The sequence below is a fragment of the Sus scrofa genome, chromosome 8, assembly GCF_054392235.1.
Source record: "Sus scrofa isolate SSC_HxYL_T2T_F1_AM1 chromosome 8, Sscrofa_HxYL_maternal_Yorkshire_Landrace_v2.0, whole genome shotgun sequence".
Classification (NCBI taxonomy): Eukaryota; Metazoa; Chordata; class Mammalia; order Artiodactyla; family Suidae; genus Sus; species Sus scrofa.
In genome coordinates, this window is record NC_139390.1 from 95,212,262 (window position 1) to 95,239,343 (window position 27,082).

The window sequence follows — 27,082 nt, forward strand, 5'->3', positions numbered from 1 at the left end:
AGTGGGTAGGGGCTAACACCAAATGAAGCAGACAGCTCATCTGAGAGGTCACAGAAGGAGAGAGTCAAAAAGAGCCCTGATAAAACTGCTGTTATTTCAGGGTGACTTTACCTCATACAAGGCTTTCCCAAGGAGGGATAATATAAAAGGTAGAAATAGATTTCACCAAAAGAGCCAAACCAAGTCACCAAAATATAAACAAACAAACAAAAACAGGTCTTTGGGGTAATCCAGAGCTGCTACAACATATTACCTAAAATGTCCAGTTTTCAACTCAAAATTATGAGACCAGCAATGAAACAGAAAAGTATGACCCACATATAAGAAAATAAGAAAAAAAATCAGGAAACAGAAACCGCCTATAAGAGGAGTTGATGTCAGACTTAACAAAGACTTCAAAACATAAATATGTTTTTAAAATAAACTATGCTCGATGAAGTAAAGGAAGTTATGAAGACAATGTCTTATCAAATAGTTAAATCATTAAAGAGATAGAAATTATAAAGAGAGAACCTAACAAGAAGTCCCCATTGTGGCTTAGCGGAAACAAAACCAACTAGTATCCATGAGGATGTGGGTTCAATCCCTGGCCTTGCTCAGTGAGTTAATGATCAGCATTGCCCTGAGCTATGGTGGAGTTTGCAGATGAGGCTCAGCTCCTTTGTTGCTGTGGCTGTGGTGTAGGCCAGAAGCCGTAGCTCCAATTCAGCCCCTAGCCTGGAAACTTCCGCAGGTCACACATGCAGCTGGTAAAGCCAAAAAAAAAAAAAAGAAAAAAGAAAAGAAAGAGAGAGAGAGAATCTAATGGAAATTCTGGAGTTGAAAATCGTAACACACACAATGAGAAGTTCATTAGAAAAGCTCAATAGTAGGCTTAAGTTAGAAGAAGAATCTTAAATTTATTATAGATTGATAGAAATTATGCATTCCAAAGAAAAGAGAAAAAAATGAATGAAGGAAAATAAATAAAACACACTTTAGATGAAATGGACAAATTTCTAGAAAGACACAGACTACTAAAATGACTTCTATTTTGCAACTCACAGTGAATAAGTTGACAGTTAGTAACTGTCATTTCATTGTGAGGATATCTTATTTTCTTATATTCATTACAGAATGAAGGAGTTTATATTTCCATCAGTTAAGTAAACCTCTTTACCTCCTAGTCTTTCCCCAGTTGTTACTTCTACTCCCTTCTAGCAAGAGAAGAAAGAGAAAAAATATCTATTGGATTTTTTATTCATAGTTGATTGGGAGAAGAAATTTGTAATTGTATTCATTATGATACTTCTGTCTTGATATTTGTTCCTACTAAATTATTGTCTTTTGCCTTCATTTACTCTTAGTTCATACTTATTGGAAATCAGAGCTCAAATGACTTAGTGGTAATTTCTCCTATTTAGGAGAAATATAACACTAATGTTATACACATTCTTTCAGAGAATGGAAAAAATATTAAACAGTTCTCAACATGAATTATGGAGCCATTATAACTTTGATACCAAAACTAACAATAACAATTTGTGAAAGAAAAATCCCTAATAAACAACTATGAAAAAAATCCTAAACAAAATGCCTAAGAGAATCCACTACTATATAAAATGTGTAATATATCAAGACCAGGTTGAGTTAATTTGAGATTTATTCTTTGGCAATCAATCAATTAGCACATTCACAAAATTAAAAAAACTCACATAATTTTCATAACAGGTACTGAACAAATGTTTGGTAAATTAAACAATCATTTATGACACACAGAATTGGAAAACTAAGAATAATATTCCTCGTTCTGGTATAACACTTCTAAACAAGAAAATCTTATGGTCTGATTCATATTAATGGAAAAATACTGAAAACTTTTCATCTCATATGAGGAAAGGAAAACAAGGATGCCCTCTATTATAAACTTTGTTCATTTACTGTCTTGAGATACTAGCCAGCACAATAAAGCAAAAGCTAATATATATGTATATATACTATATATATACATATAAAATATATATAATATATATACATAAAATATTCAGTATTGGAAAATAGAAAACAAATTTCCATTTACATGTGGATTATGTTATTATATGTAGAGAAATCTAAAAGAATCTGCAGATAAATTATTAAAACAAGTAAATGAATTTAGCAAGATTGCTAGATAGAACTTTATAATTACAAATTATATAACAACAAAGACTTTTAAGTTTTACAGAAATTACTGAAAGAATAAAAGTATATTTTCTAATTTTAAAATGATCAGAGACAAAGAACAGAAAACAATGTAAGGAATCTTTGGAGGCTACCGAAGACTGATGTCAAGAAAAGGATACAAGAGTTCCCATTGTGGCACAGTGGTAACAAATCAGACTAGTATTCTTGAGGACTGATTTGATCCCTGGCCTTGCTTAGCGGGTCAAGGATCCGGAGTTGCCATGAGTTGTGGTTGCAGATAGAGCTTGAAGCCTGCAAACTGGCTGTGGTGTAGGCCGGCAGCTGTAGCTCCAATTAGACCCCTAGCCTGGGAACTTCTATATGCTGTTGGTACAGCCCTAAAAAGCTTAAAAAAGAGAGAGAGAGAGAAAGAGAGAAAGAAAGAGAGAGAGAGAGAAAGAAAGAAGGAAAGAAAGAAAGAAAGAAAGAAAGAAAGAAAGAAAGAAAGAAAGAAAGAAAGAAAGAAAGAAAGAAGAAAGAAAGAGAGAGAGAAAGAAAGAAAGAAAAAAGGATATAACTTAGGAGGTAGGACAGGGAAGTTCTAACACTGTGGCAGAGGCACTGGCAGGTGACTGGAAGTTGGGAGGAAGGAAGTAGCCAAAATTTCACACCTCTTCTGGTGGGGAGAAGAGAGTTTTTAGCACAACCTTCACCAGCAGTTGCAAAGGGTGACAGCGAACACCTACGTTTCTCTCAGGCAGCATGTTTCTAGCAGCAGCACAAGTTTTGTGGGGTATAGCAAAGCCCCCTTAGTAGCAGGTACTTTGGCAGCCTTAGCCAATGTGCCCTGATGCCATCTGTTCGAGTGGCAGCTGCAAGGAACTTTGGGCTCCAAGGTTCCCATGCTAGCAACAGGAGAATGGGCTATGGATTTCTGCAAGGCAGCTTCAACAGTGTTTCCAAATAGCAGGAGTCAGAGTGGGACTCCAGCAGCTCCAGTCAGTCAGTGACCCTGTACAGTAGAGGACTCCATTTCCCTTCTGCTCAGGCAGCCTAGAATGGCAGTGGCTTACTGAGGAAATTTTCCTTTTCCCTTTCCAACCTTTCATAACTTATTCCCTCTATTAAATCTCTTCCAGTTGAACTATCAATTGACATTTCTGTTTTCCTGAATGGACAATGATACTGGATTCATGATAGCAGTGCAATACTGCAGAAACCAAACCAGTTGTCTTTTCTTCCATATTTACTCACAATTTAATTTAGCATTAGATGTTTTTAAGTTTATGTTTGTAGAATAAATCCTCTCATTGATTTAATACATAGTATGTAAATAAATGAATACAAAGTTGCATAATAAAATATATATGATAGAAATAAAAATATTAAATAAAGAAAAATATTAAATTTTATTTTTCATATTACAAAAATATGTCAGAATATACTAAGTCCTAGAATTTAATACATGGAGTATAAACAATAATGACAAATCAAGGTAGGAATCATATGATAAATAAATATATCTTCCTTTCTCCTAGTTCTTTATTTGGCACATAGAGTACAAAATATGATGACACCTGTAGACTAGAAATATCTATGAATATGGTTCACTAGAATCCAAGTTTCAAATTTTGATTTTTTTAATGACTTGTCACAATGAGCATATTAACAAGTATTTTATTTCCTGATTGTGTTTGAATTATGATAGGGAATTTCTCCACTGAGTTTCAAGGATCATGATGTGATTCATTACATATATTTATGAGTTGCTCATATAATTACAGAAAGAAGCAATACCTATAATAATGAGAGCATAATTTTAGGCATAGGAGAAAAACAACTTTTATGAACATTAACTGTGAAACATGTGACACACTAAGAGAGAAATACACTACATGAAGACAACATGATATGAGACATGCTTACCTAGTTTTGTGCATTCTGATACATTCCTATATCTAGAAAAATTCTTAACATCCAGGAATACTAGATAATTGTATAGGAAAGGTCTTTAATCTGGGATTTTCTGAGGATGATTAAAAGATTTGTAAAAGAATGATAGAAACCTCAATCAAAATAAAAAGTTCACTACACATTCCATTAGGCACTAGTCAATGTATTTATACATTTACAGGTGAAGTTTTGATATGAGATTTCTTTTTTTTTTTCACTTCCTTGTATGCAACTGACCCCCCATTGGGTCAGTATAGATTGCTTTAAGACAATGTAGCAGAGAAAGAGTTATACTGGAGTGTGGGCTCTGGATACAAGCTGTCTGGTTTCAATTCCTGGTTTCATTACCAACTGTGCAGTCTTGGGTAAGTTTCTTCATCTTGCGATACTTCAGTAATATCATTTGTTAAATGTTATGACTGTAAAATGGATAACACATGCAAGTACTTAGCAAGATGTCTGCTACAGTCTCAGTATATTGCCATCTTAAAATTGTCATAGCTGGAATGCAGAGGATGAGGTACTCAAGGTCAACGCTTTGCACTCCAAAACAGGCACTTGAAATCCGTTTCATAGGTTATATGATTAAAACTAGGCTTTCAATTGCAAAGGACACTTGAAATAGTTTTATAAATTATCAAATCCTTTAAACATCATATCAGGAACAGAAGATTAGAGGATTGAAAATGAAGTTTTTTACTACAAACTGTAGAATAGGAAGAATGATTTAGGGGCAATTTCCTGCTGAACAACAATTAGGTAAAAGTCCTTGGCAAGGGGAAAGCACTGGAGCAAGAAAGAAAAGAGTGCACTCAGGCTTCAAAGAGAAGCCTACTCTCAAACTGTGGGTAATTTCAGGGAGAAGAAGCATGTTCTCTGTTCCCTCTGGGAGGCAAGGCTTTATAATGCTCCCCAAAAGAGATGACCAGAGGATTTTACATGAAGCTTTTGTATATTCATGCAGAAAGAGGGCTTGGTTTGCATCTTTTACTGCCTCACAGAGAGGTCTGAAAAATGTGGTATGGATAAAATCATGAAATTGTTTCATGCCTGAAGAGAGAAAGTCTGGTTGAAAGTAGATCATTGGAGTCTGGAATTGAGATAAGGAGCAAAATGAGTGCATAGACATCAAGACCATGCTAGAGGCTCTGGTCACAAGCAAGGATGCGGTGGATACATCAGCTGTGGATACAGAGAGAACAAAGTGGTCATCAAAGGTTAATATAGAGGGTGATATAGTCGATTGGAACTTGAGGTGTACCCTTGTAAAATATATTCCTCCACTCCCACAGTTGCAGTTACCTGTTAAGAACTTCTTGCTTTCCAAAACTTTCTTATGGAGGAGCAGTTCAAGAGGCAAGTGCACAAAAGGGGTGCATATCATTAACATTTCTACTAATTAAATATTTATACGAAAAAGAAGTTTTCAGCAAGATGTGACTGAATTACCTGAAGAAGCCTAGATTATATTTCTTAAAAATACACCTTAGTTTAGGAACAGTTTTAGGTTCATAGCAAAATTGAGGGTAAGGACAGATATTTCCTAAATAGCCCCTACCCTCACAAGTGCATGGCCACCTCTGTTGTCAATAACTCCCATCGCAGTGGAACATTTGTTACAATTGATAAACCTACAATGACACATCATTATTAGAAAGTCCATAGATTACCTTAGAGTCTATCTGAGAGTCTTTATCTGTCCTTAGTTTTTGAAGGATAATTTTTCAGGGTGGGTAGTTTTTTGCTTTTGTTTTGTTTTGTTTTGTTTTTCTCTTAATACTTTGAATATTTCATTCCACTCTTTTTTTCTTGCTTGTTTCTGAGAAGTCAGGTGTAATTATCTTCGTTCTCTATCAGTAAGGTGTTTATTCCCTGTGGTTTCTTTCATGTTTCTTTTTTTAATCTTAGATTTTCTGCAGTTTGAAAATGATATGCCTAAATGAACATTTGGGAGGCATTTAACCTGCCTGGCATTCTCTGAGCTTTCTGCATCTGCACTGTGGTATCTGATGTTAATTTGGGGGAAATTCTCAGTCATTATTGTTTCCTATGTTTCTTTTGTTAATTATTCTTTCTTCCTTCCTGTATTCCTGTCCCATGTATTGTTACACCTTTGGTATTTGGTAGTCTTATAGTTTGTGGATATTCTGTCCTGTTTGTTTGCTTTTCTTGTCTTGGAAGTTTCTATTAAGATGTTCTCACAGGCAGAAATCCATTCTTCACCTGTGCCCAATCTACTAATAAACCCATTAAAGGCATTCTTCATTTCTGTTACAGTGTTTCATCTCTAGCATTTCTTTTTGTTCTCTCTTAGGATTTCCATCCCTCTGTTTACATTGCCTACTGGTCTTCCACGCTGTCTACTTTATTCTTTAGAGTTCTTAAAATTTTAATAATAATTTTTAAAAATTCCTGGTATGATCATTCCAATTTTCTTGCCATGTCTGCTCCTAATGCTTGCTGTTTCTTTTCAAAGTGTGTTTTTGCCTTATAGTGTGTCTTATAATTGTCCTTTTTGGTAGCCATATGTGATAGACTGGGGGGAGAAAAAGAAAAACACTACTGTAAATAGACCATTAGTGGTGGGGGAAGCAAGGGGAGGGGAGTGTCCTATAGTCCTTTGATTAGGTGTTAATCTTTTCCTGCCTCTGCTTCTGGATTAAGAGCTTCCTGGGTGCTTCTCAATTATATCTCCCATCTCCCTATCTTCACCCTCCTCAGGTGGGACAAGATGGCAGGAGCAGGCTTAGATTGGCAATTTCCCTTCCCTGAGGTCACTAATAAACCCCAGCAGGTTAGTCTCTGATTAAATAGTTTCTCCTGAGGGAAGACCTTGTTAAGGAAAACAGAATGCTCTGTGTATTTCAAAATGGCTTCTTCCCCTTCTCCTACTGAACATGAGAGGATGTTTCTCAGATACTTCAGAACCTGGTAGAGCTTCAGTAGGCAAAACTCACAGAAGTGTGGGGTCCTACCAAGGACTGGGTCCCCCTGGAGTTTTTCCTCTCTCAGACTTGTCCACACTGAGGAGCAATTTGTCAATTACAGTCCAGGTTTTCATACCCGGGTGCTGTTTCCTAGAGAGGTTTCTGCTCTTGGGCTTCTGTCTGGTAAGTTGTGATTCTTTGTATTTGCTTGTCAGTGGATTTGGTAGCAGCAGTTTGCCCTTGTGAGCTCATTTCAGATGTTCATTTTTTAGTTTGTTCAGCTTTTCACCTCTTGTTCGGACTGAGTAGAAACTTCCAAACTTGTTCTGTGTGTAACAGGAAACTGGAAGTCTGTATTACATTTTAAAAAGGAAGCTCAGAGAAAAGTTGTGTGAAACTGCACTCCTTCTCTGGTGGGACTTGAATCCAGCCAAAACTCAGGTTGGGAACTCAAACCCATGGTCCCTACCTTAGCAGGGGACTCAAATCCATTGTCTTTTCATTGAAACCTCGCATCTGGTGCCAGGACTTACTGAAACTTAGGTTCTTTAGTCTCGTCGCAAGAAGAATTCAGCGTGAGGTAAGATGGCAGGCAATGAGTAAGTTTGTTGGTTTAGGATGGTTGCTTGTGAGAGACACAAGCAGGCTGGCAAAGGAATGCAGCAGCCCCAAGAAGAAAGAGGGCTACATTTTTACAATCAAAGAAATAGTAGGAAAGGGAGAAGAGTGTCTTCTTCCTCATTTTGGAGCAGAGGTCAAGGCTTACATCATTAGTTTCTCCTTGGACCCTAGTTTAACCAGGACTGTCATGGTGCTATTTAAATCATATGTATATTAGCAAAAGGGTGGGAACATATACTGAAATATGGCAATTTATGTCAGGTTTCAGTATAATGTCCCCTTTTACTAGATTTTCCCCCTTTCACCTGTATTTCTGTCTTGGCTACATGTGAAAATGCTACTCTTCAAGGACCATTAACACTGATTTCATGTAACAAGATTCAGACCCCAAGTCTATTGTGTTCTAACTATTGCGGTTTGTGGTTTGAGTGTGCCTGGAGCTTAGATGCACCTGGTCTTCCTTTGACAGAGTATACATTGTTGCTAGGTTACTGGATTCTTCTCTTGGGTGGTCATTAGCTTACAATGGTCTTCCAAACTCCCTTAAAATGCGCTTTTTGTCTTTAATCCCCTAATGGGATTTCTAAACTGACTATTTAATTACCCTACTCTATTCCCATCAAATGCAATGGGGAGAAATATGGAAAGTTATGTTTCTGCACATCTGAATCATAAGGCATAGGCATAAAACTTACTATCAATTTAAAAAAAAATTACAAACATTGTACGACACACATTTGAAAGCCGTCCACACTAAAACATGAACATGAGAGGGAAAGGAAAGAGTTCCCCTTCTAGGTGCTTCTCCTTTTCTTTCTATATCATCTTTGTTTTGCAAACAGCCCCCCCCCCAATATCTTGCCGGAGGCTGTAGAGGGCTGAGATTGTTACGTCATTTAAAAACCTTACTTTCTAAATTCTTAATCATTGCATTTGCAAACACTTGATAGTCCCTGCCAGCATGGTGTTTCTATTTGCATTGTGTCCCTGTGTTTTGTTCTCTTGTCCTTATTCTTTGGGCATGGTAACAATTTCTATGTGTTTCTAGGTTCTGCAGCTCTGTCTAGAGCAACATCCTTAATTCCACATCTCCCTCCTCTGTTTTTGTAGTTGCCCTGCTATACAATGAGCATTGAAGATGATGCATCAGTGGGAGGGTCATTGTAAATCACCTTTGTCAGGATGACTTGCTTTGTGCTTAGAGTCGAACTGAAAGGTGATCCCTCATTGCAGAGTGCAATAGCATTTCCTATTTAAACATTAAATGTTCTCTTGCCAGCACAGCTACATGTTACCCCTTAAATCTTTTCCATCCAATGGTGTATAGGCAGCAAGAGTTCTGTACGTCCCCAAATAATGATCTAATGTAGAAGTGATGATACTTTTCATTATGAAGATTGAGAATGATATTTCGTGCATTTGTTTTGTAAGACAAACTAAATATATTATTCCGCAAGCACAAAAAAAATCTATTGCTTGTTACTGTATTCAATTTTCAATAGTTTTGAGTGGATTTGAAAGGTATGAACTATAAGTCACTGAAGAAATTAATCTTCCTTGTTGAGGGAAGATAATCACAAAGGAACCAAACTTAACTTTCACATAGAAATTTTGATTACCTTTCTACAAGCAGTTAGAATATTATTTTCTAAGCTGCAGAGCAATTAATGGCTAGAACTGCAGGAAGTATTTAATTGAGTATTGATTTAAGGCCAAGCTGTTGTTTGGCTGAGGCATTGCATTATAATTAATGGACCTTAACCAGAATTTAATTTTTCTACACTATACCTGATTTTCAAGCATTATAATAACAACCCTCAAACAAACCATAGAGGGAGACTTAGACTTTTTCTATTAACTTTTTGAAGTTTTGATTGAATTTTTAACATACCCAGAAGACTTTTAGCTTTTGATAGTAACTTCAAAGTCTGCTGCCTTTTGAATACATTTAAGATTAAATTCTCCCATTGACATTTTGCCAACTCATCAATAAATTCATTCATACAACTTTAATACAGGGTAATATTATTAATGGCATGATTTACTGAAGAGGACTGTGCCTTATACTTCCCTGGAGTTCTGTTGACAAAGAACAAATTCTCATTTGTTTGTGATGGTACTAAATGATTGCTTGAAGGGCAGAAGATGGGCAAAAATTCTTTTCAAGGACTCATTTACAATAACATCCAATGATTAGTCTCTGTAGAATGACAGAAATGTTTGAATTTGTAATTTTAAAAATAGCCATCTGGCCACATTTTGATTCGGTACATTATTTAAATTCTTGCCTTGCTAAGTTGAAGATGATGACTTAAATTTTTATCAGTTTAAATAAGTACCAAATGCATAGCCTCCTTGGGACCTATAGATATACAAAGATGAAAATGTAGTTGGGTCTGTATGGCCATCTCTATGCATGTTATAGCCTATTTTTAGCATTAACCACAGCAATAACTAATCCGTGTGGCAATAAGTAATACATGCTGTAATAAAGAATGACTTATTGGTTAAATCTGTGAACAAAACTTTCTAAAATTCTCAGCCATCTCATTTTCTTTGTCCTATTTGCAAGTCCTTACCTTTCTCCCCAGTCACTCTTAGAGTTAAATCCCCTTAATTTCAAGTCTCATCAACATTACCCAACAGTTGCTGCAAAGGCTTCTGCAGTGCAAAAGTTTCAGTCTCCAATCTCATCATGCTATTTTAACATATGAGACTAGCTGTTTGTTTCTGCTGTGGGGTGATTTGGGAATTTGTTGTAATCCCAGCAGCAATTTCAAGTCTGGCAACTGGTACTCCCTTTCTGAAGTGTGGAACAGCTACTTTGTGTCAGCTCCCTGGAGAGTTTACACTTTGGAGGGGGGGGGGAAAGCAATGAAACACTTGTGGGAAGGGTTATACCAGCTGAATGTTAAAACACTTCAGTGGATTCAAGAATCCAGTACATCTTAACAATTGTGGAGCCCAGAGCATAATTGGTTGAATCTATTAGAAAGTAGGTGTTCAGGATTAACCTCGAGGATTTTAGGTATGAGTCACTGAGTGACCTTTCATTTAATCATTTAATTACATCCTGAAAATAGGTGAGGTGAAGAAAAAAGACGAGTTAGATTGCTGATTTATTTCCGTATCAGATAAACCCAGTTACTTGCTGGTAAAGCAGCATAAAACTTAGCATGTTTATGACTATACTCATTTTGGTTATTGATGATTAAATTTTAGGAGATGGAGCTGGGTTGGAATATATATATATATATATATATATATATATATATATATATATATACTGGTGAAAAGGGTCATTCTTATCTTTTTGTGAATATATTTTCTATACAAACACATCTAAATGTCATTTAAGATTTGTAGCATTGTCAGTTCACTTAGAGACTTATGTTTTCCCCTCTTTAAATCTCGCTATTTATTCCTACATTATTTTAAATATATGATGAAAATTCAAAACCTTTTTGAGTATGTGTGTTTATATGACTTGGTCCTCCAGCAATGCCATAGCAAAAACCATTTTAAAAAACACTAATTATCAGCATATTAGTTCTAATAGCTTGGTGCCTTTTAATTTTTCTATTGAAATATTTTCCCTATGAGCACAAAGAATTTTAGCTATATTGTGGTAGCAGAGGAATTCTCTACTCTGAACTTTTCCTGTCTGACTGAGTTAGCAATTGAGACGCGTGTATCAAGGGCATATACTATGGGGTTCCAGTTGTGGCTCAGTGGGTAAAGAACACAGCGTCATCTCTGTGAGGATGAGAGTTCTATCTTTGGCCTTGCTCATTGGGTTAGGATCCAGTGTTGCCACAAGTTGCAGCATAGGTTGCAGATGTGGCTTGGATCTGGTGTTGCTGTTGCTGTGATATAGGCCTCAGCTGCAGCTCTGATTCTACCCCTAGTCTGGGAACTTCAGTATGTTATGGGTATAGCCCTAAAAAGAAAAAAAAAAGAAAAAAAAAAAAAAGAGCACGTACAATTATGAACTGAAAATGTTTGTGCATTATATAGTTACCATTCCAGGCACAACCAGGAGAAACTGGAAAATGGAGGGTAACATGTTCAATGAATGAGTGAATGAATGACAAAATGAAAGAATAGGCAGTACTATCGTTGACCACCGTGATTAAGTTATATTTTGTGTTGCCCACCTGTATTTTCTCAGTGCTCATAGAGGACTGGTAGAATAGTCAGGGCCTCTAAGTAACAATAGCAATGATATCAAAAAGTGTTTGAACACTGGCGGTGGAGGGCCTGTAAATAGAAACCCAAGCCTTCTCTCTCGCCTGCCAGGGGTTCTGTAGTGATTGAAGCTCAGACTGCATAGATGATACCTTAAAGATGATACCAGAATCGGGGTTCTTGTTCACAGCAGTTGAAGAATGAACTCTGCCAACACACAGGCAGCCAGCAACAAAGTATTTATTAAAGGAAAGCAAATAGCTCCCAGGGCTGCTGGGAGCGGGGAGAAGAGCCCCCTTCTTTATTGTCCTATAGGGATTTTCATCTCCGAAAGGTGGGGAGGGGCCCCAACGTGGGTCCAGAAAGATGTGGTTTTCTCCCATTGGCCTTGCTCAGTTACCCATATCAGTCCTTGTCCAATAGGGTTTTAGGGTTGGAAATGCCCCATGTAAATTTTATGGTTTCTTTGTCCTTTTCTTAGATTAAGTCACCATTCCTCTCATTCCTTTTTTATCAGTTGAGGAGTGGGCTAGAGATTCGCATTTCCTATAGTAAACAAAGTCTGTGGGGAATGCACATTTCCTATAATAAAACAAGTCCTGTGGAGGTGTTACTCCCTGGAGCCCTTAAGCCACTAATGTTAATCAAAATCCATATCAAAAAAATGTATTGGAGCCCAGGTTCCTACACTGACTGAGTTAATATTCTGTCTCATAAAGACTAGACCAATTGCAAGCTTGCAACAGTGGTTTTTTGCTATGTAAACCATAGGTGAATAACTTGGCCCATTACCCCTCAATTTCCACATCTTAAAAAGAGGATAAAAGCTTATGATGGAGCATGATAATGTGAGAAAAAAAAAGTATACATGTATGTGTAACTGGGTCACCATGCTGTACAGCAAAAAAAAAAAAAAATTTATTGGGGAAATAACAATTAAAACAAACTATTCCTACTACCTAGGGATGGCTTGAGTTTTAAATGAGATAATTTATGTAAACTATTTAGATGAGTTCTTCAGAAATTTGAAGAATTTTCTAAGTATCAGCAGTTATTATCATCATCACTTCATCTGGGGAATCCCGAATGTTTCATCTACTCTCTTTTGTAGCCTTTAAAATTATCTTCCAGACAACAATGTTGGACATTTGAACCTTTGATCCCTGGTGTTCTTATCTACCATCCATGTGACTTGATGGGGACACTGATCTGAACCACATTGCTGCTCTGTTCCAGCTCTGATGTCACCTGCTGTTTGATACCTGCTGTTTGATACCTGCTGTTTGTCCCCTCTGAAATTTCTATCTGAGGGAAAGGATGTCCCTACTCCCACTAGCCTTAAGGTAGGCCTGGTGTTCTCAGTTTCTTATATAGCACCTTGATATTTAAAGTGCTCCTTTGTCCTTCCACCTCTCTCATAGATATCTCTGCAAGATTCCCTAGAAAGTGGTTGAAAAGCAGTGTAGGTGGATATTTAGCAAGCCGTACTCACAAATGCCACTCACTTCACCAGCAGCCAGCCAGGGGCCCAGGCCAGACCACAACCACTATCCTCAACTTCAGGTATGTTTGCTGGTCACTCAGACCACAACTTAAAGTTTCATAGAATGCCTTACTTGACCAAAATCTCTTACATGATATTGATAATTTAGATACTGTAAACTCTAATTGTTACTTTCAAAAGACCTCTTTTTAATTTCTCTAAAGTTGCTCCTTTCCTATTCTATATATAAAGGAGCGTGAGTAGAGACATGGGTTGGTTAACAGCTTGGGCAGACACATGGGCATAAGAGAACTATTACAAATGAAGTCTCAGAGCCTTGAGTATTGAACTGAAGGAAACTGCTATGACTCTACTGTGTCACAAGTATGTATAATGATAAAAAGAGAAAACACTTGAAGCCCTGATGAGATGTAATCATTTTTGTTCAGCTGAACCCTAATTCCATTGATCCTTGAGGGCGGAAATGGGTTAGAGGAATAACACACTATACATGAATTATAATGCTTTTCCTTTCAACATGTATTTTTGGTTTTTTTTTTTGTTTTTTTTTTTTTCCCTATGGAAGACTTGCAATTTTGGCTCTTTATGACTCATTTTGAAGAGGCTGAGTCTAAGTTGAGTTAGTGACCAAATAGAGGAAAATGCTATTTATTTTTTAAATAATAAAAATCCAGTGGAATGGGTTAAGGGAACAATTCATCACTCTGTCATGAGAGATTTCAGGAAAAAATTGCCACCACTTAACAGTATTGATTTGAGCATCATTATGGGGAATAGAATATGTAAAAGAATGAAATTCATACTGAGACAGAAATGATAAAAAGTAAAGGCATTGCTCCAAACCTACAGTATTTCTCAGTCTTAAAAGGGCTATAGGCATATGAAAGAAAGTAATGACTTTGAAAGCAGATGTACAACATTGTGTGCGCTGTTCTGTTGGTATAAATCATAAAACAAGCTCCACAATGTAAATGTTTAGGATACTTTCATTGAATTACTGCAATGATAATAACATGCCATGAAAGACAGGTATCCATAGATATGCTAATTAGGAAAAGGCAACACACTGTAACTACTGCACAGATCATAAAATATTCAGTTTGTGTTTGCTGAGAATCCAAAGGGGTTCTGTTTTAACATTATAGGTGCAATTTTGGTTGGAAAAGAGGTGTATGAAGCAGATTGTTAAATGGTCTTTTACCGTCACTGGCTGTTTAACTAGGTGCTCCAGGATGATAAGAGGGAAGGGAAACTTGACTTAAATATTCTTAAATCACTTTGATGAGTTTGAAGAAGAATATTGACCCTCAAAGAAGTGTCTTTTCTTTGCAAATCACTTTGATGACCGTGAAGTCTACTGGGGAGACACTGATCAAATGGATATGGTTAAGAATTTGGGAATTGCCATTGTATTGCAGCAGAAAATAGATCTGACTAGTACCCATGAGGATGTGGGTTTGATCCCTAGCCTCGCTCAGTGGGTTAAGGATCTGGCGTTGCCTGAGCTGTGGTAGAGATCACAGATGTGGCTCAGATCCCCCATTCCTGTGGCTGTGCTGTAAGCCGGCAGCTGTGGCTTCATTTTTAACCCCTAGCCTGGGAACTTACAGACACCACAAGTGAGGCCCTAAAAAACAAAAAAAAAAAAGAAAGAAAGAAAGAAGTTGGGATGGTTGACTATACATTTGCTAGTACCTATTTTGGATGTTCCTGCTAAACTCCGAGTAAAAGACTGAGACCCATACCTCATTCTCTAAGTGGCCTTAAATGTAACCCCATGCCCCCCCAGATGTCACTGTTCTCTCTACATCTACGTATAAGGCAACTTAACTACCCATGACTGGAAAATGTCATTTCTATTTTCACATTTTAGGGTTAATTAAAATGAGCTGACAAAATGGACAGTATATTTTCTCATTTGTTGTTCTATCTCTCTTTTGGAATGTCAGTATTTCTAGCCTTTGAACCAGGCTTATGTTATGAAATTTTTGGACTCTGAACTTTACATTTTCGAAGTAACATGCCTAAATTACTTCTGCTTCTGCAACTTTGTAGATAATAACATTTGCACCTTAATGTCTTTCCTTTCTGTTACAATCACACAGACTCTCTTGCTCTCTTAAGAGTTGGTAAGGAGATACTGAAAACGAGTCAAAACACTGTGCTCAGAACTGCTATTTTGGGAATTCCACATCCCTTCACCTACTGGCAGTTCTCTTTGTGTTCCAACTCCCATAATGATCAGGGCAGCTTTAGCCTTGTGCTAATAACTTTATAGACCAACTGCTTTAACTTGGTTTCCTCACTACTGCATGAATCCTAATCCTAGCAACATTATTAGGAGAGACATGAAATTGTCTGGATAGTGTCAAAGGTTTTGCACCAAGCTAGCGCTCTGAATGAAGACATTCCTCAGAGTGTAGGTATACTTGCAGAGACACTCGATAGACAGGAAGAGCATTTTCTACTCTTAATTATAAATTTGCTATTAAAAACTCTCAAGCTGGGCAAGGTATATAGATTCAGCTCATCATTTGAAAGAAACCAGTCTGACTCTAGATGATTAAGTATATATTTGGGAGTTCCCATAGTAGCTCAGCAGGTTAAAGACCTGATGTTGTCTCCGTGAGGATGCAGGTTCGATCCCTGGCATCTCTCAGTGAGTGAAGAATCCAGCATTTCCTTAAGCTGAGGTGTCAGTGGCGGATGTGGCTGTGTTCCAGTGTTGCTGTAGCTGTGACATAGGCCAGCAGATGCAGCTCTGATTCGACCCCTAGCCCAGGAACTTCCATATGCTGCTGGTGTGGCTCTACAAAGAAAAAAATACATATATATTTGGAATGTATCCAGAGGGCAAATGCATCTTTGCTTTTCCCATCAAGCTATGTTTTATTCAGTGTAGAGACTACTTGGAGTCAAATGCTAGAAGTATCTTCTTTTGCATCCATCTTTTTTCCATTTTTGTCTTTCTTTCAGAAGTACCGATTTTATCCTTCCCCTCCCCTTTTAATGAAACCAGCTCATCTTATTTTTTGTTGTCTCCCCTGAAATTGGCATCAGAAACCCCACTTTGCTCTGAATGTCACATTCTCCAGAGTGGAGTGTTAAAGATACTTGATTGGCTTTGTAAAGTGCCATCTTGGCAAGGATGAACTGATTTCCTAAAATTTCTTTTCCTGTATATCCCAGGTTAGGATGAGATCACGAGGGATTCTTATGGGGGTTTTGGAGGTGGGAAGTGAAGCAGTAGCCTTTTTGTACTTTCCATATGCCACTGACCTGCTCTGTCACTCTGTTTCTGAGGAGGTAGTGGAACTGGCAGTTCTCCACCTTCTGCTAGATTCTACCTCAGCTTCTTGAACCCTCTGGGGTCAAATGTGTATGCCTAACTCCATGAAGAAGAACCCTGATCTCTGTTGGACACCTCTGTCAGCAAAGTCACACCAGTATGAGGATCTGACAAGGATTTCCAGTTGTCCTTGTGGCTCCAGCTAACCAGTTCCATCCTTCTTTTTCTCTTTACTACATTAAGTCTATCTTTCCTTCCCAGCTCTTTTCCTTGTCGGCTTTAAGCTCCAGAATCAAATGCTAAGATACTCTTTAATCAGCTCCTCCCATTCTATAAGGCCAGTTATTTATAATAAATTGCTTAATATTTATCTATATTTATATCATTATCTGTATATCTATCCTAATAGTTCTTCCTCTTTAATAAAATCCTGATCTATGCTAATTTGGTACCAGAAAGGGTTCTAGAAGTACAGAGTCTTAAGAATGAATTGGTTCTGGATTTTCTGGAATTGATTCTTTGATCTGATTAAATCAAAAGGTATTAACAATCCTGTTTCCTCTCTGAAAGAAATACTTCTGTCCTGAGTTACAGATTTTTGGAAATCAAACCTCAAATTTAATCTTGAGGGTGACTGAATTATAATGCACATGATTTCCCAATCTCATAGGCTCTCTTTTGTTAAAGTTAGACATTGATTGGAGAGGACTGGGTTTCTGAAAATTGGGTTAGGGCCATATGGGCAGATCTTAATGATGCCAGAATACTGAACTCCTATATTTTCTCAAAGCTTTGTGGCAAGTTGAAACATCCCTGTTGGAAGAACCTATAAAAGCTTCCCTTGAGTTGGTTGACCTGCAAGATATCAGTGATGTTCCTTCTCAGGACAAAACCCTACAACTTTTCCTGGTTTCTAGATCTGTAATCAGACTCGAATCGCAGGAGGACCCAAATGGTTGTGGTAAAACTGTGATTTGTGAGGGGCTATAATACATACCAAAATGACTGCATGATTTTTCCAATTTATCATGCCAACTCAAGGGAATACGTGTAAGAAAGGAACTCTAAGGTGTCTGATCAAGGAAGAAGGAATATAAAATTGGAACAGGATTTTTTTTTTTAAATGGCAGTTACTATTTTTAATTATAATTATATAATATAATTTTAGGTTATTGAATGGTTTTTTTTTTGTCTCTCTCTCTTTTTTTTTTTATAAGCCCAAGCTCCCAATCCCTCCCACTCCCTTCCCCTCCCATCAGGCAGCCACAAGTCTTTTCTCCAAGTTCATGATTTTCTTTTCTGAGGAGATGTTCATTTGTACTAGATATTAGATTCCAGTTATAAGTGATATCATATGGTATTTGTCTTTCTGACTCATTTCACTCAGTATGAGATTCTCTAGTTCCATCCATGTTGCTGCAAATGGCATTATGTCATTCTTTTTTATGGCTGAGTAGTATTCCATTGTGTATATATACCATATCTTCCGAATCCAATCATCTGTTGATGGACATTTGGGTTGTTTCCATGTCCTGGCTATTGTGAATAGTGCTGCAATGAACATGCGGGTGCATGTGTCTCTTTTAAGTAGAGTTTTGTCTGGATATATGCCCAAGAGTGGGATTGCGGGGTCATATGGAAGTTCTATGTATAGATTTCTAAGGTATCTCCAAACAGAACAGGATGAATTTATAGATAAAAGTTTAGTAAGCAAAAATCCCAAATTAATTTTTTAACCTGAGGAACTAAGTATTGCTCTGAACTCTTTGCTGGTTGGTTGGACTGAAACAGACTCAAATGTAGCCTACATTAAATAATGTTGAAATGTCAGAATCTCCCTGGAGTATTTTGGAGAAGGGTATCCAAGGCTTAGGAAGTTTGGAATGCTGGAATGAATTTATCATAAAAGACCTGGCTACCGTTCTGGGAGGGTCCAGAGGACATTACCTTCCACATGCTTTCTTAAAAATTTTTTTTAAATTATAGTTGATTTACAGTGTCATGACAATTTATGCTATACAGCAAAGCAACTCAGTTATATATATGTATACACATTCTTTTAATGTTATTTTCCATTGTAATCTATCCCAGAAGATTAGCTATAGGTCCCTGTGCTATACAGTAGGACTTTATTGTTTATCCTTTCAAAATATAATGGTTTGCATCTACTAACCTCAAACTCTCAGTCCATCCCTCACCCTCCTCCCCATCCCTTGGCAACCACAAGTGTGCTCTCTATATCTGTGAGTCTATTTCTGTTTTGTAGATATGCACATTTGTGTCATATTTCAGATTCCACAAATGTGATATCATATGGTATTTGTCTTTCTCTTTCTGACTTATTTCACTTAGTATAAGAATCTCTAGTTGCATCCATGTTGCTGCACATGGCATTTTTTAATTCTTTTTTTGTGCCTGAGTAGTATTCCATTGTGGATACGTACCACATCTTCTTAATCCGTTCGTCTGTTGGTGGATATTTAAGTTGTTTCCATGTTTTGGCTATTGTGAATAGTGCTGCTATGAACATTGGGGTGTGTGTATCTTTTTGAATTACAGCTTTGTGCAGATTTATGTCCAGGAGTGGGATTGGTAGATCATATGGTAGTTCTATCTTTAGTTTTTTGAGGAAGCTCCATCCTGTTCTCCATAATGGATGTACCAACTCACATTCCCACCAACAGTGTGGAAGGTTCCCCTTTCTCTACATCCTCTCCAGCATTTGTTACTTGTAGATTCGTTAATGATGGCCATTCTGACTGGTCTGAGGTAGTACTTCATTATAGTTTTGATTTGCATATCTCTAATAATTAGTGATGTTGAGCATCTTTTCCTATGCCTACTGGTCATGTGTATTTCTTTTTTTGGATAAATGTCTGTTTAGCTCTTCTTCCCCTTTTTCTATGGTGTTGTTTTGTTGTTGTTGAGTTATATGAGCTGTTTGTATATTTTGGAGATGAAGCCATTGTCAGCTGCTTTGTTTGCAAATATTTTCTCCCATTATGTAGGTTGTCTTTTTAATTTGTTTTATTTCTTCTGTTTTGTTTTGTTTTTATGATTTACTATTGCTGTGCAAAAGCTTTTAAGTTTTATTTGGTCCCATTTGTCTATTTTTGTTTTTGTTTCTTTTGCATTGGGAGACTGATCTAAGAAACCATTTGTAAAAACTATGTCAGAATGTTTTAACTATGTTCTCTTCTTGGAGTTTTATGGTGTCAGGTCTTAAGTCTTTAAGCCATTTTGAGTTTATTTTTGTGCATGGTGTAAGGGGGTGTTCTAGTTTCATTGATTTACATGCAGCTGTATAGTTTTTCCAGCACCACTTGCTAAAGAGACTGTCTTTTTCTATTCTTGCTTTCTTTGTTGAAGATTAATTGACCATAGGTGTCTAGATTTATTTCTGGACTCTCTCTTCTTTCCATTGATCTGTGTATTTATTTTTATATCAATTCCACACTGTTTTGATTACCGTAGCTTTATAATACTGTTGGAAATATTTATGCCTTCTGCTTTGTTTTTTCCCCCTCAGGATTGCTTTGGCAATTCTGGGTCTTTCACGGTTCCATATAACTTTTTGTATTATTTGTTCTATTTCTATGAAAAAATGTCATGGGTAATTTGATAGGGATCACATTAAATCTGTAAATTGCTTTGGGTAGTATTGCCATTTTAACAATATTAATTCTTTCAAACCAAGAGCATGGGATAGCTTTCCATTTCTTTGAATGCCCTTTAATTTCCTTTATTAATGTTCTATAGTTTTCAGGGTATAAATGTTTCTCCTCTCTGGTCAGGTTTATTCCTCAGGTGTTTTTTTTTTTTCCTTTGGTGTGATTTTAAAAGGTATTGTTTTTTACATTCCTTAAAGATATTTCATTCCATGTAGCTTTGATAAATATACTTTTCAAGAGTTATGAGGTGGTTCTTTGCTGTAGATCAGAAATTACAATGGTAAGTGCTGCTATCAAACTGGGATCCTGAAATGTGATGGGGATGACAGGATTCATTGGTGGCAGAGGATAAGTGAAGGCACTTAATTATCAAAGACAAAGTAGACATGTCTATTATCATAATAAACAGCAGAGCCAAATCCACAACCAAAATAATCTGACTCAGAGATTTTTGGTATTGGATTGATCATGGTGTTTCCTAGATTGAAAATAGTCAATCCTTGTTATTCACAGTTTTTCTATTTGTACAGTTGCCTACTTGGTAATATTTTTGTCACCTCAAAATCAATACCAGCAGTGTTTTGAGGTTATTCACGGACATATACATAACCAGAACATGCTCACACTCAAGCTGAAGTGAACATGGCAATTCTTTGACTTCCTTGTTCAGGTATGAGTTATGCTCTTAGCCTTGACTTCAATGTTAGTGAATATATATGTGTGTGTATATATATATATGTGTGTGTGTATACACACAAAATTTATATATTTATATATATATAGTGCCTTTAACCAGAAACACATATATAATGAGGCTATGTATTGAGTGAAAATATCACCAGAGGCTGGCAGAATCTAATGCTGTGTTTTCCCTAGGAGCAATGATTTAGTATTTGCTAATTCAGTATTTGTGGTAACTTTTTAGAACTTATCTACTATGAATAATGAAAATCAACTGTATATAATAATGAAGTCTTATTTAGACATAGTTTTTCCACATATAGACAGAGAACTTGATTCAACAAAATCATCAGTCTCTTAACGATTTCACATACTTGCACTAGTTTACAGACCCAGAACCCTTTGAATGAAGGGGAGGTTTGGTCCCCTTGAGGAAATGTTTTGCTACACTGCCCCAAATTAATAATGTCAGTCACTTTTCCAGCCCTCCTCAATAGTACCTACAGGCATTGACCAAGGTTTTTGTGTAATTTTTGTTGATTACTGGACACTGGCTTTGAAATCATGTTAATTCCTGGAAATCTAAAATGTCACTGTGGTCCACTGGTCAGAATAGGAGTATATAAGTTGTTAGGTAATCAATGGATTTTGGATTAGGTTCTCATACAATGGGTCTAGTGTGTTGCCTGACCTACTCTGTGGGTATTTATCTGTCCCTGAAATGTGTAATTGGAATAGTCATACTGAGAGACTAGCTCTCTGATCTCTGAAGTGAGAAAATTCAACTAGAACTACATCTATCAAAACAGTAAACCAAGAGAAAGGTCACATTCTATGAGGGATTATAGGCATAAGTGTCACCATCAACAACTTGAAAGTTAGAGTGTTTGTGATTTACCTGCTATGTGGTAGATGGTACTCACCTGCACAAAGAACACAAAAAGTAGTATATTTTCAGCTGGCAAGTCCAACAATACACTTTTGCTATCCTTCTTCAGAGATATATGAACTTCTCAGGGCCTATGTTATAACCTATGCAGCAAGGATCTCCATCACAATTTCCTTCCACAGATCAATATGCTCATCCATTACAATGACTATATAATTCTGCTTGGATTGGGTATACAGGAAGTAGCAACTACTCTAAAAATATTCATAATACATGTGAGTGATTGTGAGAAATAAATCCCACCAAACTTAAAAGGTCTGCTGGCTTGGAGAAATTTCTAGGTATCTAGTTGTATAGGGGTGTGCTAAGATAGTCCTTTCAAGGTAAAGGACACGTTACTGCATCTGACCCCTCCAACCACCAATAAAAAGGCACAATATCCAAGTGGGAGTTTTGGGATTCTGAAAACAATATAGGATTCACTTATGAGTATTACTCTGACCCATTTATTGTGTGACCCAATAAGTGGCCAGATTTGAGTAAGGCTCATGACAAGACATGTATGTAACAGGACCAGCTGCTGTGAAAACTGCTCTGCCATGTAGACCATATGACACAGTGAATATGATGATGCTTAAAGTGTCATGGTCAGTGAGAGAGGCTCTTTGGAGCCTTCAGAAAACCCCTATGTGGCCACACAGCCCTTACAATTTTGAAGCTAAGCTAGGTCATTCTTTCCAAAAAGATCACCACCTTCTTTTGGGAGCAGCATCTAGCTTGCTACTGGACCTTTAAGGAACTGAAAACTTAACCATGGCCTGCTGTGATACCATGTGATCTGAGTGGTCCTTACCGAACTGGGTTTGGTCTGACATACTATGCCATGAAGTTCAGCATGCACATCAGCATTGCATAATGAAATAGAATTAGGTTCTGAAGGCACAGGGAAGTTGCATTTGAAGCTTGACCAGATGGCTCTTACTTCTGATTGATTCCTTTCTCTTCTTCAACATGTCCCTAAAGTTTCTTGGAGAGTTCTCTATGGTCAACTGCCTGAGGAAGGAAAACACAGGAGCTACTCTCAAGTGGATGGCTGTAGCACCACCATCCTGCTCTGGAAAGGCCTTAAATGAGAGTGGGAATGGGAAACCCTCCCAATGGGCAGAAGTTCAGATGTTTACCTGGTGATTCAATTAAGGTGAAAGACAAGATGGTCAAAAAGTATGAGTTTTCAGCCACTCATAGACTGTGGCCAATTTTTTGGCCAGATGGTCAAATAGATTTAGAATGTGGAGATACTTGTGTCCCCTGTGAATGCTCACCAAATGGTGACCTCAAGACAGAAGGATTTTAAGAGAATGGAGTGATTCAGTCAGCATCTTACTCCATTGTCTAATGGTCTCAAAAACAAAGTGACCATGACAGCAGGATGGAGGTTATGTTTTTCATGCACCAAGGCCAGGCTGACTACAGTCACTGCTGAGAGCTCAATCTGTTAGCAATTGAGATCAACACTTAACTCTGACATAGAACCACTTCTTGAGGGAATCAGCAAGCTCCATGGTAGCAGGTTGATTGCATAGGACTGCTTCCATAATGGAAGAGGCAGTGTTTTGTTCTTACTGGAATAGACACTTGTTCTATGGATATGGATTTGCTGTAGATGTCCTCAGTGTTTCTGCCAAAACTGCCATTTGTGGAATTACAAAACATCTTTTTATTTTTTTAATGATTTTTTATTTTTTCCATTATAGCTGCTTCACAGTGTTCTGTCAATTTTCTACAGTACAGCAAAGAGACCCAGTCACATATACATATATACATTCTTTTTCTCACATTATCCTCCATCATGCTCCATCATAAGTGACTACTTATAGTTCCCAGTGCTATATCCATTACTTATCCTTTCCAAAGGCAATTGTTTGCATCTATTAATCCCAGATTCCCAGTCCAATTTTTTCTTTTTTACAGCCCCATCTGCAGCATATGGAAGTTCCCAAGCTAGGGGTTGAGTCAGAGTTGCAGTTGCAGACCTCTGCTATAGCCATGGAAACATGATCTGAGCTGTGTCTGTGACCTACGCTACAGCTTGTGGCAACACAGATCCTTAACACACTGAGCAAGGCCAGGGATTGAACTTGCATCCTCACGGACACTATGTCGGGTTCTTAACCCACTGAGCCACATCAGGGATTCCCAAAACATCCTATTCTTATTTCCTATTTTTTAAATGGAAAAGTGTCTGTCCTACGGCTTAGCTTCTGGCTCTGATGGAGTGATCAGTCTCTTATTAATTGCTTACCACACAAATTTCTATTGTTTTCAAGGTACCTTTTGTCTTTTTTATTTTATTGAAATATAGTTGATTTGTGATGTTGAGTTAATTTCTGCTGCATAGCAAAAGTGATTCAGTTATACATATATATATATACATTTTTTTCAGATTCTTTTCCATTATGGTTTATCACAGGATATTGCATATAGTTCCCTGTACTGTGCAGTAAGACCTTGTTGTTTATCCACTCTATATGTAATGTAGATATAATAGTTATAATCTGTTAATCTAAAACTCCCAATCCATCCCTCCTTCCCTCTTCCTCCTTGGCAACCACAAGTCTGTTCTCTATATCTGTGAATCCGTCTCTATTTCATAGATAAGTTCAATTGTGTTATATTTTAGATTCCACATTTAAGTGATATCATATGGTATTGGTCTTTCTCTTTCTGACTTCTTCACTTAGTATGAGAATCTCTAGGTCCATCCATGTTGCTGCAAATGATAAGTCCCTTTGGTCTTGAACCTTCCTGTGCTTTATCATAAAGTCCTTTCCTTAGGAGAGACCTTCAGTGTGCTCTGTTTACACATCCTCCCTCTTCTCTGTACAAAACTCAGAGCCACTGTTCCAGAGAAGGAACAGTGAACCACTTCTCCTGGGGTGACCCCCTTCATTATGGGCATGGCACTGGACAAGATTGGTAGTTTCTGGTCTCTTGGCTTAGTCTGAAGTCTCCACCTGCTGAATGAACTGGAGTGAGGATAATGGAGACTCCAGTATTCTCAGCCTGCTGTGCCTGGGCTTGAGCCTCTGCCTAAAAGTAGGTGCTGCTTGGAGAGCCCCTGGCCCCCTATCTGTACTCATCTAGAATTTAGCCTGTCTGACACAGGCTAAGGGTCAATGGGAAATACCAATGGCTTGCCCTTCCTGGGGAGTTATGCAGAGCGGAAAGGGAGCTCCTTCTTTTTGGTCACACCCACCTGGAGTTCATCTTCCATTAGCTGAGCTGTGAAGGGGATGGGTGAGCAGATCATGGCTCAAGTCCCACAGACTCTTGCTATTCCTTTCTTAAATAATGTTCTTTTCATTTAATATGTACCCTTAGGATAATCTCTGAGATTAATTTTTTTTTCATTTTTGCCAATTATAGTTTCTACAGTGGGAGCAAGTCTGCAGTGTTGCTCACACTATCTTCCTGGCTGTGTACCTCCATGTTAGCTTGCTTTCAATTGCACTTGGGATATTAGTGTATTTTGTTGGGTCGAGGTGTGGCTTTGCTGTGATCTTTATTTGGAAGTTAATATGGTTTATGAAGATGTGTGTATACGCCAAATTTGAAATTTGAAAAGTGTTGACCGTGGTTGTTTTGTATTGTGTCAATTTGGCTAGACTGAACTACATTTCCCAGAGCTCTCTTTCCTACACATATTGATTGATTCTTCTAAAATATTAGGAAGGCAGAGATATAGCAACAGCTATTTTATGCACACTGTTGCTTATTTGATGATTCATTTTATTTTGAGGCAATCTTCAAGCCTGAAACTATTTCACCTTTCTCTGGGGCCTTATTCAGGTACTCTGGATCTGAGTCCCAGCTTCTGGAGTTCTACCAAGTTCCAAAGCAACAAGTCATGGGTTTCTGTTTGTGGTCACAGGCTTCGCTTGTGTTTGTGGTTCCAGTATATTCTTACTCTCCCAGACTTTTAGTTCTAGCATCAGATATGAAGGCAGCACTTTATAGGTACTGTGCAACCATCTCCCCCAATTCTGCAAAATCACATTCACATTTTTAAAAAGTCATTATTTGTATAATGATAAAAGGATCAACGTAAGAGGATAAAATATTTTTAAATGTATATTCACCTAGTATCAGAGCACTTAAATATATAAAGCAAATATTAACAAATGGGGAAATTGATAATATTACAATTAGAGTAGAGCACTTTAACATAGAATCCATCATTATTTATGTATCAATCTCCTAGTGATTCCGCTTCTTCGAAATCTAAATGATGCAAACATCAGCCAAGCTGTCTCCTGTTGACACTGAAGAATTTTTCTCAAAGCACAACCACTCAAAAACAATAAACAAAAACACTTGAGTGTTTTTGAGGAGCACGTAGCATGTGATATGGATAAAGAATAACCTTCTGTGTTACTCCTGCTGTAGAAGGAACTTGAAGAAACTTGACTCAGGACATTGTAAAAACCTGATCTCTCTTCTGTGTAACACTCCCCTTGTTGTAGTCATGACCAAGTCATATGGTGACCAAGATGCTCTTTCATGGGGACTCAGCAGAGCGTCTGTGACCTAAGGTTGTAGGTGGAGGCTAGATTAATGATTTATGAAAGAAAGAAATACTCAAACAAACCTGTTGTTGCAGACCCACTTGAATTGTTGGAGACTTTCCTATAGAAGCACATAATGGGTAAGAATCTTGGCTTCACTAGCATGAGACCTTGAGAAAGTTACTTAAGTACCTTGTATCTCATTCTCCTTATAACTCATAAAATATTTGTAAGGATTGCAAAGTTTATGCTAGCTATTATTATGATATGCTCACCTCCCTCAGCCCTTCAATTTTCCTCCATGTGGGAAGTTTGGGATAAGCTGAGGAGATTCTTAGGTAGGCTTTCCCAGCCAGCTCACTCTGGGGCTGTTTAGGTCCTGCTGTTAGGGTCACTGGCCTTCTAAGCACCAGTCTTTCTGTTCTTGGTTCTGTAGTTTCCAGATCTTGCTTTGGTTTGTTTAGGGGGGTGAGGAGGGTCTCCTGACCAAACTCTTTTCTTGGAACCATAGTAATTTTTTTCTCCAATAGGTAAGAGCGTTTCCCTACAATGTAATGTTTGTGGCTTCCTATGGGGTTTGGGCCTTTGGGACGCTTAAGAACCCTGCTTTTATAGGTTTATTGCGCCCTCTGCTGGCGATACTTATGATACA

At 37.5% G+C, this 27,082-nt stretch overlaps 1 protein-coding gene across 1 annotated transcript in view; it reads left to right on the forward strand.

Moving 5' to 3' along the window:
* The first annotated feature begins 6,826 nt into the window (after window positions 1-6,826).
* LOC110262154 (uncharacterized) overlaps window positions 6,827-27,082 on the forward strand; it is a 170,274-nt gene continuing 150,018 nt past the window's right edge. Inside the window, exons 1-3 of the mRNA XM_084971133.1 lie at window positions 6,827-6,889; window positions 7,031-7,205; window positions 13,253-13,394. Of these exons, the coding sequence (XP_084827259.1) occupies window positions 6,827-6,889; window positions 7,031-7,205; window positions 13,253-13,394 (380 nt within the window). The remainder of the gene's footprint in view (window positions 6,890-7,030; window positions 7,206-13,252; window positions 13,395-27,082) is intronic.